We start from the raw sequence: 13,329 nt of genomic DNA, 5'->3' as shown, positions 1-13,329 counted from the left end.
TCTTTTCATTTAAATTTTCCTATAATTTAATGGTGAATAGAATGGTAGTTTAAAAAATTGGTAATATAAATATCCTATCTCATTTTTAATATATTCCACTATTTTAATTCGTTGGTCAAATGTATTATCTAAACAATGCACGAAGACTCACTTTACAACCTACTCTAAAAGACAGACAGGAATTACATGGCGGGGAGGAGCATGTTTTAGTGTAAATAAATTTGGGTTGACGGACCAACTTGCCCCGCTCATCAAATGTAACATGGCTGACTGACTTTTTTTTTACGAATTAATGGCGGAAGGTCCACTTTATCACCTCTGATTACAACAAAAATAAAAATATAATGAAATAAATACAAGTTAGCAATGTTGAGTTTTCAGTATTGATTTATTTCTGTTCCAACAATATTTTACAAATTAAATTAATGTTCAAATTGAGGACTAGTTTAATGGACATAACAGCTAAAATATAATAGGGTTATTTTTTCACAGCCTGATAAACTATTGCAAAGGATTGTTAAAAAGAAATATATCGTAAAGGAATTTGTATTAGAATTTAATAGGATAAAATATAAAGTTTTATGTCAAAACTAACCTCCATAAGTTTTCCTAAAATAAGAGCGAGTCCCATCACTACCTCCCTAAACTTATTCTTTTTAAAATTAGTTATAAATAATTTTATTATAATTTTAAATAATATTATATTTTAATTTATACATTCTAAATTTTACATTAATACTTTTCCAATTTTTAATATTTTTTTGTGTATATGTCTTTAACCTATTACCTATCTTTTACTTTTTAACTAAAAATAAAATATTTCTTGTTAAGATTAAGCGGAAAGAATATAATATAATAAGGAAAATATTTATCCTCTCACTATAATATTTAATCAATTACCTTTTCATTTATTAAATTTTATTTATTTATTTTTTAACTAACAAAAATATTATAATAAAATACTATGTTTCGTTTAAAAGAACAAAAAATTATGTCCCGGAACAAACACTTTTTCTTAAGAATAATTATATCAAAAAACACAATCACCCCTTAATTTTACAAGTTGAATCCATTCTGATTCTTGATTATTTTTTCTAAAAAAAAGAAACATTACCTTTAACTTTGTAATATTCCCACGCATCCATCGTGTCCTAACACAAGCCAACGGTGGAAAACTCGCGTACAACAAAATGTTCGGACGTCGAATGCACCCTAACATTCTCTCCCCCATTATAAATACCCACTGTCCCAAACCTCGCCTCACTCGAGCTCACTTATCACACGCTGCGACTCTCTACCGGCGAACGTCGTAATTTATTTTTACCGTTCAGGTCACCGCCGGAGGTACGTTTCAGGCGAAGATGAGTACGGCTCTTCTTTCGGAGCTTGCGACGGAGATAGTGATCCCGGCGTGTGCCGTCGTTGGTATCATCTTCTCATTGGTGCAGTGGTTCCTGGTTTCGCGCGTCAAGCTCACGCCGGAGCGTCATGGAACGTCGTCGTCCCCCCGCGACAACAAGAACGGCTACGGAGACTACTTGATTGAGGAAGAAGAAGGCATCAACGACCACAATGTCGTCGTCAAATGCGCTGATATACAGAACGCCATTTCCGAAGGTAAGCTTTATTCTTCAGATCTGAAGATCTACACGAGATCTGGTTATGCTTTTCTGCGTATTCTAGTGTTTTTTGTTATGCTAAAGCCGACATTTTGATTTTATTGTTTGGATATAGTTTTCTCGGAATTCAAATATGTTATGCTTACTCTTAAGAAAGGTCTTGTGTGTTACAATGAGGATTCAGTTGAAACATATTTATGTTTGAAGCTTCTGCCTTTTCGTTCGAGTTTGGTCATTTTTCATAAATATCAAATATGTCATTAGCTTTATCCACTTGAGTCATTTCTTTGAGAGCAAAAGCTTTTAACTCTTCCTTATCATTTCCTTTGTCGTTGGTTGTCCTAAGCAATGATTATTAATTATATTCCTGAATTATTGGGCTTGTATGCTGCTAATAATTATTATCAATAGTTATTAGGGCATGATCCTTTTTTATACCACCACCAGTATAATTTATTGGGTCAAATTTATTAATTAATTAATAATTTTTAATGAATTATAACTATTGATTAATAGAAATCAACTATTAGAATTTAGTATCTAATTTGTAAGTTTGACCGTTTAATACTGATGTTAAAAGATCCTATTGCTAGTTAATGTTAAGTATTTCTACGGAGTTGGTCTTCTTGTTATTATTATTTTTTTGAGGAAGATTATGTTGATTTTTTTTTTTTTATAAACTACACTATACTGGTAAGATCTCACTTAAGAATGTCAAATGTCTTACCAATAACACATAGTGTAGTTTGTAAGAGTTTATAAATAAAAATTTTATAAATATAACCTTCTCCTTAATTTTTAGGAAAAAACTATTCTCATGTTATATGAGATTAGTTTTCTTCACTGCACATCCTTCCATAACTTTGCAGTTTTTTTTTTCTTTTTTCATGTGATGAGATCCATATATTTTGTCTATATCACATGAGATAACTTATCTCCTAATATGAAATTAATCACACCCTATTTTTTAACAGGGATAAAGTTCTGTCAGCCGTTAAATAGTTCTAGTTTCAGTTTTTCTTAAATATTAGTGTTAGTACGTTCATTATTGTTAACTTCATTAATTACTAAAAATTTATAATGACTCTCACCAACTTCCTTACCGAGACTTGATATAATACTGCAAGTTGTTTTGTTTTTAACAATTATGGATCCTGAATCGAAATTTGTTTGGTGCATTTGTAATTAGTTTATATTAAAATAATAAAATTGACTCTTTTTCATCGTTTAATCCAGAATGCCGACATGACTGTACTTCCTTTAATTTTCGGCATGGCATGTGGTGGACTGGGTAGTTCATACGGTACCTTGCTAATGTGCCTAGTCAGCGTCTGGGATTGGACTTTTGTTCGAGAGCCTCTTGATAGTTATAATTTTATGTCTTAAGTTTCTCGGGATTCAATACCCAGAATATATGCACTGTAGCTTATGTTTCTCAAATCTTATTGTATGTCGTGGGACCTTAGCTTGTAAGCTCTGGCCATGAAAAATGGTTTCTAAATTCAATAGAATTATAATGTTATTCTTGTTCTTACTAGTTGTGCATGGATTTACAGGTGCAACGTCTTTTCTTTTCACTGAATATCAATATGTTGGAATCTTCATGGTTGCTTTTGCAATCCTGATCTTCCTTTTCTTGGGCTCTGTGGAAAGCTTCAGTACTAAGAGCCAGCCCTGCACATATGATAAGAGCAAGCTATGCAAGCCAGCTCTTGCAACTGCATTGTTCAGCACTGTATCTTTCTTGCTTGGTGCTATAACTTCAGTTTTATCTGGTTTCCTTGGGATGAAAATTGCGACCTATGCCAATGCAAGGACAACCTTGGAAGCGAGAAAGGGAGTTGGAAAGGCTTTTATTACTGCATTTAGGTCTGGTGCAGTGATGGGTTTCCTTCTTGCAGCAAGTGGTCTTTTGGTGCTCTACATTACCATCAATCTCTTCAAGCTATATTACGGTGATGATTGGGAAGGTCTTTTTGAGGCTATCACTGGTTATGGTTTGGGTGGATCTTCCATGGCTCTGTTTGGGAGAGTCGGTGGTGGTATCTATACCAAAGCTGCGGATGTTGGCGCTGATCTGGTTGGAAAAGTTGAAAGAAATATCCCCGAGGATGATCCAAGAAACCCAGCTGTAAGTCACATTTGCCCCTTTCTACTTCCTTACCTCCCTCCATCTTTTGAAAAGCAAATAATTGAAAAATGAGCTTGTCATGCTATTGACTATTGAGCCCTTTCCATGGTCTCATCAGGTGATTGCTGACAATGTTGGTGATAATGTTGGAGATATTGCTGGGATGGGTTCTGATCTTTTTGGCTCATATGCTGAATCATCTTGTGCTGCCCTAGTTGTTGCTTCCATTTCCTCATTTGGAATCAACCACGACTTCACTGCCATGTTATATCCCCTGCTCATCAGTTCTATGGGCATTCTTGTCTGTTTGATTACTACTCTCTTTGCAACTGATTTCTTTGAGATCAAGGCTGTCAAGGAAATCGAACCAGCATTAAAAAACCAGCTTATCATCTCTACAATACTCATGACTGTTGGAATTGCAATTGTGAGTTGGCTTGCTCTGCCATCATCCTTCACAATTTTCAACTTTGGGGTTCAGAAGGAAGTAAAGAACTGGTAAGATGTAAATTTTTAATGTTTATGGAACACTCAAACTTGCTAGTGCCATATGTTGAAGTTTTTGACCTCTTTCGTGTCTAGATACATTCTTTTCTAATTCCTCTAGCAAAATACAATAGTTTGGCTTCTATTTAAATTTTAGCCATATTTTTGGAAAATTGAGTTTGGTGTCTTCATTTCATGATGATCAATTAATAGTACAGTTGATTTTGTTTTCTTCATTGTGAATAACAATTGAAATCCAGCCGCTAACATATTTGAAATTTCCAGGCAGCTGTTCCTATGTGTGGGTGTTGGTCTCTGGGCTGGGCTTATAATTGGGTTTGTTACTGAATATTATACAAGCAATGCTTACAGGTAGTTGAATGTTAACATAGTTGTGCAATCTTTCATCTATCGCTGTCTTAATGGTCTTGACCTGCATTATTGATTGCTTTCAGCCCTGTACAAGATGTTGCTGATTCCTGCCGGACTGGAGCTGCAACCAATGTCATCTTTGGCCTTGCTTTGGGATACAAATCTGTCATTATTCCTATTTTTGCCATTGCAATCAGCATTTTTGTGAGTTTTACTTTTGCTGCAATGTATGGTATTGCTGTGGCAGCCCTCGGGATGCTGAGCACCATTGCAACTGGGTTGGCTATTGATGCCTATGGGCCTATCAGTGACAATGCGGGAGGTATTGCTGAGATGGCAGGCATGAGCCATCGTATCCGTGAGAGAACTGATGCCCTTGATGCTGCTGGCAACACTACTGCTGCCATTGGCAAGGTACTCTGATGTTCTTATTGTTATTGCTTACTCTATGTCTGAGCAGCCTATAAATTTTTTGGTTCAAATGGAGTGCTACATAGATTGCTGTGCCAAAATATAAATGCTGGAAAAAATCTATTTCGTGAAGTAATTTGATTGTAATAAGAGACTTGATGGATTTCCCCAAGCTTTGTACTGAAATGTACCAGTACAAAATCAGAGCTTTTGTCTTGTATCTAAAAAATGGGTCTAAAAGCTTTTAATGATATCGGTTGCTTTCTTTCCTGTGATCATGATGATGGAATATGAAGCTGAAATTACATCTGCAGAGTTATGCTTCTCTAGTGTATTTATTACTGAATTTACTCCTTTTTTTGTACTAGGGATTTGCTATTGGATCTGCTGCGCTAGTGTCTTTGGCCCTATTTGGTGCTTTTGTCAGCAGGGCAGGAATTTCAACTGTCGATGTCTTGACTCCCAAGGTGTTTATTGGACTCCTCGTTGGTGCCATGCTTCCTTACTGGTTTTCTGCGATGACCATGAAGAGTGTAGGAAGTGCAGCTTTGAAGATGGTTGAGGAGGTTCGAAGGCAGTTCAACACCATTCCAGGACTCATGGAGGGTCTTGCCAAGCCTGATTATGCTACCTGTGTCAAGATTTCTACTGATGCATCCATCAAGGAGATGATTCCTCCAGGTGCCCTTGTCATGCTCACACCACTCATTGTTGGTACCTTCTTCGGTGTAGAAACTCTTTCAGGGGTTCTTGCAGGCTCTTTAGTTTCTGGCGTGCAGGTACTAATGTTAATCTTGCTACATTATGTGAAGTTTGGTTGAAAGTATAGCATTATGTGAAGTTTGCTGAATCTTTGTTCTTCTGCATTGGTTTTTATTAGATCGCAATATCAGCATCCAACACTGGTGGTGCCTGGGATAATGCTAAGAAGTACATTGAGGTAATAATTTATACTTGCACTTCCAAAGAATACTCTTTTAATATAGGATTGTATTTTTGGTTTTTGTTGATTGATGAAATTCCTTGTGGTCTTCAAATTTCAGGCCGGTGCGTCTGAGCATGCAAGGACCTTGGGCCCAAAGGGATCTGATCCGCACAAGGCAGCTGTAATTGGCGATACCATTGGAGACCCTCTGAAGGATACTTCAGGCCCTTCACTCAACATCCTTATTAAGCTCATGGCGGTTGAGTCACTTGTATTTGCTCCATTTTTTGCCACCCATGGCGGCCTGCTTTTCAAGATCTTTTGAGGGAGTGGGATTGGGAGGTAGAGGTTTCTTTTAATTTAACCTATTTTTGTCGGAGCCTTCGGGCATTTTTCTTTGTACCAATACCCTCTCCACCTTTAGGTAGCTCTTCAATTATGAGAACTGGAAATTTGTTACAAAAACTTGCTTTTGCCTAAATGAATTTTCAATTAACCAGCTTTGGAATTTTCGCTTTCGATGTTTTGGAAAATGGGGAAGTATTAAAGATGAGCAGGTTAAAAATGCTAGGTGCATATGCGGATGAAATTGTCTCAGTTGAATTTCCCGAAACTACAATGCAACTGGGTATGGTCCCAATGGAATTTTATGAATAATAATAGTAGATAGCTCCGTTTGAACTCTTCCTCGTATGGGCTTAATTCAGAGTATAGTAATTTTTACGGAAAAATTATAATGACTTGGTCATATAATATGACTTCATAATTTTCAATTAACCTACTAGGTATATAGCATAACATGTATTTTACACCCGAATCCTTACAGTTTTTTTCCCAAGCTTGGTAGTATCAATGGTACTATATAACTTCTCTAAAGTGGAAGTGATGAGATGAAAACATAATCCAGTCCTCGAGTGCTATAAGGAATTCGTTTGCTTGCACCGAGTCACAATAAATCTCAACCTGATGCATATATTAGTAAGTGATTGTCAGTTGTCGATCTCCATATTTTCCTTCTATTCGTGACTGAGGTCTGCTATCCAAACCTGATGTAACTAACCAAACTCTCTATCATTAGACCATTTTTTTTTTTAAACAACGTGAATCCTTCCAAGCTAGAAACATTCACATTATGGTGAGACTAGCTTTTCAAAGAATTTTTTTTTGAATTCACAAAAATCTGAACCAAAAACCTTACTTAAACGGAATGAATCATGTACCATTTAAATTAACCTCTTTTAGTTAATTAAAAAAATCATTAGACCACTCTTAAATGACTTTCTTGTTTTCCCTTTCTCGCACATGAAGTATAGCATGTATAATATTTATGAGATCTATGATTGGATTCCAAACTTCAAATCAAATAGTTGTGCATTATGATTGGATTCCTATACCATTTTTTTTATATATATATATAACGGTGTAAGGTTTGAATCCTATGGCCACGTGTAACTACCCAAATCCATCGTCATCAGACCGCTCTTATTAGTTCACTTGTTTCTCTTTCTCAAGAACAGAAGCATAGCATTCATAACATTAATGCAGGTCTATGATAGAATTCTAAACATCAAATCAACAGTAGTGCGTTATATTAGTGATTAACCAACAATCAATTCAGTCCAAGATTATTGCTTCGCTCCAGAGTCTAAGATCTTTAGAATAACGAGGTCACAGTAACAGAAAGCAAAAGCTTGCACATTCTGATAAGAAAACTGAAAAATGGTATATTCAAGTTATGAAACTATACAACACCTATCAATATATATAGGTGAGTAGAATATACATAGATAACACCAGCGAAGTTAAATATAACTGAAAAGAGTAAAAACTAACTAACTAAATCTACTCTAACAGAATTAGTTTCAGTTCTGTTGTGATTAGTAGGATGCATATATACTAAGGAAGCTAAATGTGATGAGCTGACACGTGGAGTGACTTCATGATCTAGATGAGAAATCTGCTTCTCTATTACCACCACCCCCCCCCCCCCCCCCAACAAGATGGGCGCAGGAGATCAACGAGACCCAGCTTGGACAACATAGACAAAAAACCAGAAGAAGGTAAAGGCTTAGTAAAAATGTCAGCCAATTGAACCGAAGAAGGAACTGGCAGAAGATGCAGGAGGCCAGATGCAATCTTCTCACGAGTCACATGACAATCCAACTCGATATGTTTGGATCGCTTATGAAACGTTGGGTTGTAGGCGAGGTGAATAGCAGATCGGTTATCACAGAAGACTGAAGCTGGTTTCTCCCATGGGAGGTGGAGATCCTGGAAGAGGTACTGCAGCTCACAAGACAGTGCTGCTAAGGCTCGATACTCTGCCTCCGAGGAAGACCTAGAAACAGTAGTCTGCTTCTTGGATTTCCAGGAGATCAGTGATGAACCAATGAAGACACAGAAGCCAGTGATCGAACGTCTCATATCGGGGCAGCAAGCCCAGTCAGCATCCACAAAGGAACATACACGAGGGTCTCCAGAAGATGAGAAAAATAAACCAGTACTAGGAGAGCCCTTGATGTAACGTAAAATACGATGCGCAGCAGCCAAGTGAACATCAGAAGGATGAGACACGAACTGAGAGAGCTGTTGTACAGCAAAGGTTAAGTTAGGCCGTGTTGTAGTAAGATACAACAAACGGCCAATGAGACGTCAATAGGAAGATGCATCAGGAAGGAGAGTTCCTTGATTTCTTGCTAGCTTAACCGAAGAATCCATAGGAGAGGATTGTGATTTAGCAGCGAGTAAACTTGCATCAGAGAGTAATTCGAGAGCATACTTTCGCTGGTTAAGGGAAATACTAGTTGTGGAACGAGCCACCTCGAGGCCAAGGAAGAATCGAAGACTACCAAGATCCTTAATCCGGAACTGACGATCAAGGTAGTCTTTGACACGTTCAATCTCAGACATACTGTTCCCAGAAAGGATCACATCATCCACGTAAACTAAGAGCACCGTGAAGGAATCAGCAGTGGCATATGTGAACATCGAGTGATCAGCCTGGGCTTGTTTGTAACCAATGGAGAGAAGGGCCGAAGAGAGTTTAGCATACCACTGGCGACTGGCTTGCTTAAGCCCATACAAAGACTTCTTTAACTTGCAAACAAGAGTGGAATCAGAAACTGAGAGGCCTTGAGGGGGAACCATGTAAACATCTTCGTTGAGATCACCATGCAAGAAGGCGTTGTTTACGTCGAGTTGCTCAAGGTGCCAATGCTTTAAGGTAGCAACAACAAGTAGAGTACGTACAGAAGTCATCTTTGCAACTGGGGAAAATGTATTAAAGTGATCAACTCCCTCGATTTGGTTGAAGCCTTTGACAACCAATCGAGCTTTGTAACGCTCTATGGTTCCGTCGGAGAGATACTTGATTTTGAAGGCCCATTTGGACCCAATAGGTTGCTTGCCATCTGGAAGACGAACCAAGGACCAGGTATCATTGCTAGACAGAGCAGAAAGCTCACTGTCCATTGCCTTACGCCAGTGAACATGCTTAACAGCTTGAGAGTAAGTGTGAGGTTCAATGTGAACAATGGAATTAAGACAGAAATTCTTATATGAAGGACAACATGAATCATAGGTTAAAACAACGGATAAAGGATGAGAGGTAGTTAAAACATTGGATAAAGGATAAGAGGCAGTATTGTGAGAAGAAAAGGGGATACCTGTGGAAGACTGATCTTGATGTGCAACAGATAGGCCATAATGATAATCCATAAGATAGCTAGGAGCAGTTCGAAGACGGATAGAGCGTCTAGGAGGAGTGATCTCAGAGGTAGCAGGTAATGGAGCAAGGGTATCAGAGGGACCGCTGGCAGAAATAGTGTGAGGAGGGTCAACATCAGTAAAAGAGGGAGATAAAGGTTCAGTAGGTGTGGTACGGGTGGGCAGTGTAGGTGCAGTGTTTGGTATGGTAGGTTCAGTATTGGGTATGGTATGGTCAGTAGACGTTGGGCAGGTATGATAGGAGTCAAAGTCAGGAAAGGTTTGTAGGTCAGATGGAATAGTGTACGGGTAGGTAGCTTGTGTATGTTGATTTTTAAAAGGAATATAATCTTCATAAAAGACTACATGTCGAGAGACAAATAAAGTGTGAGAGGTAAGGTCATATAATAGGAAACCTTCAGGGGGCGTTTGGTACAGGAGAAATTTTTATTTGTCCGGGAATCTCGATTTTCAAAAATATAATTTTTGCATTCAGTTTACGATAATATCTGAAAATTTAAAATTTAAAAAAATTCAGTTTCCCCGGAATCCCTCAAAATTCCGCGTAACAAACCGCCCCTTAGTTCCATCACGGTATCCAAGGAATGCAGCCTTTCGAGCTCTAGGGGAAAATTTCGTACATCCAGAATGCAGTGTAGATGCATAGCACAAACTGCCAAAGACTCTAAGATGTTCAAGCACGGGTGGTCGTTTATACAGCAACTCGTAAGGAGTCTTGTTATGGATTACAGGTGAACTGGTGCGGTTGATAACATAGACTGCATGGGTTACAGCATGAGACCACAAACGTAGGGGTAGGGAAGCCTGAAAGGTTAAGGCACATGCTACATTAAGGAGATGCTGGTGCTTTCTTTCAACAATTGCATTTTGCTGTGGTGTCTAAACACAGCTTGTGTGATGAACTACCCCTTTTTGTAGATAAAATTCCTTCATGGAAAACTCACAACCATTGTCACTACGCAGTATCTTAATTCGGGTATCAAATTGATTTTCAACATAATTGAAAAAGTGCTTCATGTGATCTCTGGTTTCCCCTTTATGTTTCATTAATATGATCCATGTAAACCGTGAAAAGTCATCAACAAGTGTTAAAAAATAACTATGACCATGGATAGACTTTGTGGCAAAGAGCCCCCAAATATCAGTATGCAAAATGTCAAACACCTTAGCACTTTTACTTTGACTAATAGGAAATGGTAGCAATTTCTGTTTAGCCAAATGGCATGCATCACAAGGATCTACAACATTTGGTTGAATAAAAGGAAAACGTCTAGACATGGAATGTAAAATGATATCTGATACATGGCCCAACCGCCTGTGCCACCATATTGATGGGCTTCTTGAGGTGGTGGACAACTTATTTGAATGACAGTTATTGGACATTTTGGCCAATGCACAACCGGGTGGTACACAGTCTTGAAATGCTCCTTTATTATGAACTATCACGTATAACCCATTCCATTGTTCAGCAGTACCAATCGTCACTTGGAGGGAATCTGTTTAATGAGACAAAGGGAACCAGTAAACGTTAGGCAGCAATTAAAGGAACTGACTAACTTGGTAACAGACACTAGATTTACACGAAACTCAGGCACAAAGAGTACGTCTAATAAAGTCAACATAGATGATAAAACTATTGAACCTGAATAGGATGAAATGACTTGAGATCCATCAGGTAACATGATAGCTATATGAGTAATTTTTCGAAGGCATGAAAAATCAGAAACTATATGACATATATGATCAGTGGCCCTAGTGTCAATGATCCACTGACTATGTAAAATACCTGGAGGAGGATTTGTGCTAGAGTGAGAGACATGTGAAATATTTGCAGTATGTGTGGATTGTGTCTCATTGTTCGGAGTCTGGGTTTGGAGGAGGGATAAAAGCTGGTGGCACTGTTCTTGAGTGAAGTGAGACGAAACAATATGGTTGTAAGGTAGATTTTCATCAGAATCAGCATTAATCACATTGTTACTGGCATGTTGAGTCTCTGTGTTTCTTGATCGGAAGCCTGGTGGATATCCATGAAGCTGATAGCAGGTCTCTATTGTGTGGTTTGTCCTACCACAGTGAGTACAGAGTCTATTTCCAGAAGTTCTTCCACCATAAGTTCTTGCACGACCTCTGCCATATCTTCCATAGGATTGACTAGGACCTCCACGACCTCTTCCATAACTTGTGTTATTATTATAACCAGCAAATGATTGTGAATCATAGCTTGCATTATTATTAAAACCAACAAATGACTGTGGATTAGCTAAAATACCATTACTGACATCAGTTCCGAATTGCTTTTCCTGCTGCACCACCATGGAGAAGGCTCAGTTTACATTTGGAATTGGATCCACTAACATTATCTGAGATCTAACTGAAGCGTACTGATCATTGAGTCCTTTCAGGAAGCGAATCATCTGGTCTTTGTCACGGTATGCTCTCATTTTCTCCATTGCTCCACAAGCACAAGGAGGAACGCATTCACAAGTTGGAAGTGGTTTAAGGTTCTCCAGCTCATCTCACATAATCTTGAGCTGAGTAAAAAATTCAGTTACAGTTCTATTTCCTTGATGGATCTTGTAAATTTCTTCCTGAAGATCTGAGATGCGGAATACATCAGATTGAGCAAAGCGATCTCGCAAATCCAACCAAGCATCGCGAGCACACTCGATCCACAAGATAGATTTGGCAATGGATTCTGAAATAAATCTGTGAATCCATGACATGACCATAGTGTTGCACCTTTGCCACTGAGCATAAGTTGGACCATCAGGTGCAGGAGCTACTATCGATCCATCGATGAAACCAACTTTGTTCTTTGAAAGCAGTGATACACTCATTGAACGAGCCCAAGTATGGTAATTGTTACCAGTTAAAGGAGGTGATACAAGGATTAATGAAGGATTTTCATTCGAATGCAAGAAAAGAGGATTCGAAAGATTAGTGTGAAAGTCCAAAAGTGGAAGAACAGGATCTGCCATTGTTACAGATCGAAGATATCAGAAAAGGAACGAAATGGAAGGCAAAGTACCAGAGCTCAAAGCTCTAATACCATAACATAAAGCAAAAGCTTGCACATTCTGATAAGAAAACTGAAAAATGGTATATTCAAGTTATGAAACTATACAACACCTAGCAATATATATAGGTGAGTAGAATATACATATATAACATCAGCTAAGTTAAATATAACTGAAAAGAGTAAAAACTAACTAACTAGATCTACTCTAACAGAATTAGTTTCAGTTCTGTTGTGATTAGTAGGACGCACATATACTAAGGAAGCTGAATGTGATGAGCTGACACGTGGAGTGACTTCATAATCTGAATGAGAAATCTGCTTCTCTATTATACAGCTCTTGAACTGTATTAATCAATTTTTCATTTTAATTTTTCAGTAAAAAATGATTTTTTTATTGTAATTTTGATGATTTATATAATTTTTAAAAAATATTCAAATAATCACTATTTATTATATAATAACAATATTAAAATAAATTAACACCAAATTAAAATATGCCGCAGGTTTCAAAAAGTAACTTCCAATGAAATACCACTTTTCTATATATAATGAAGGAATTTAGTTATAGCGTCCCTAAAAGTCTACTCCGTATGAACTAGCACTATGTATTTTCCAAAATTGTAAACACCCCACATCACAT

At 37.7% G+C, this 13,329-nt stretch overlaps 1 protein-coding gene across 1 annotated transcript; it reads left to right on the top strand.

The window, feature by feature from the left end:
* Positions 1-1,361: 1,361 nt before the first annotated feature.
* On the top strand, positions 1,362-6,386 carry LOC133286621 (pyrophosphate-energized vacuolar membrane proton pump-like). The gene is made up of 8 exons (XM_061484058.1): positions 1,362-1,617; positions 3,176-3,750; positions 3,869-4,248; positions 4,522-4,608; positions 4,692-5,022; positions 5,388-5,798; positions 5,900-5,959; positions 6,063-6,386. Exons 1-8 carry the CDS (start codon positions 1,362-1,364, stop codon positions 6,267-6,269), a joined length of 2,307 nt encoding a protein of 768 aa, XP_061340042.1. The 3' UTR covers positions 6,270-6,386.
* The last annotated feature ends 6,943 nt before the right edge of the window (positions 6,387-13,329 follow it).

Source organism: Gastrolobium bilobum, unplaced genomic scaffold (assembly GCF_033153095.1).
Source record: "Gastrolobium bilobum isolate Gb01-03AN ecotype WA unplaced genomic scaffold, APGP_CSIRO_Gbil_v1 utg5155, whole genome shotgun sequence".
Classification (NCBI taxonomy): Eukaryota; Viridiplantae; Streptophyta; class Magnoliopsida; order Fabales; family Fabaceae; genus Gastrolobium; species Gastrolobium bilobum.
This window is presented reverse-complemented; position numbering and strand designations above follow the sequence as displayed.

What these genes read in the sequence shown, in the direction of transcription:
- LOC133286621 (XM_061484058.1), top strand. Translation starts at nt 1,362, where the DNA reads ATGAGTACGGCTCTTCTTTCGGAGCTTGCGACGGAGATAGTGATCCCG. An exon ending in ACAGAACGCCATTTCCGAAG is followed by an intron (nt 1,618 to 3,175) that starts GTAAGCTTTATT and finishes ATGGATTTACAG; the next exon opens with GTGCAACGTCTTTTCTTTTC. An exon ending in ATGCTAAGAAGTACATTGAG is followed by an intron (nt 5,960 to 6,062) that starts GTAATAATTTAT and finishes TTCAAATTTCAG; the next exon opens with GCCGGTGCGTCTGAGCATGC.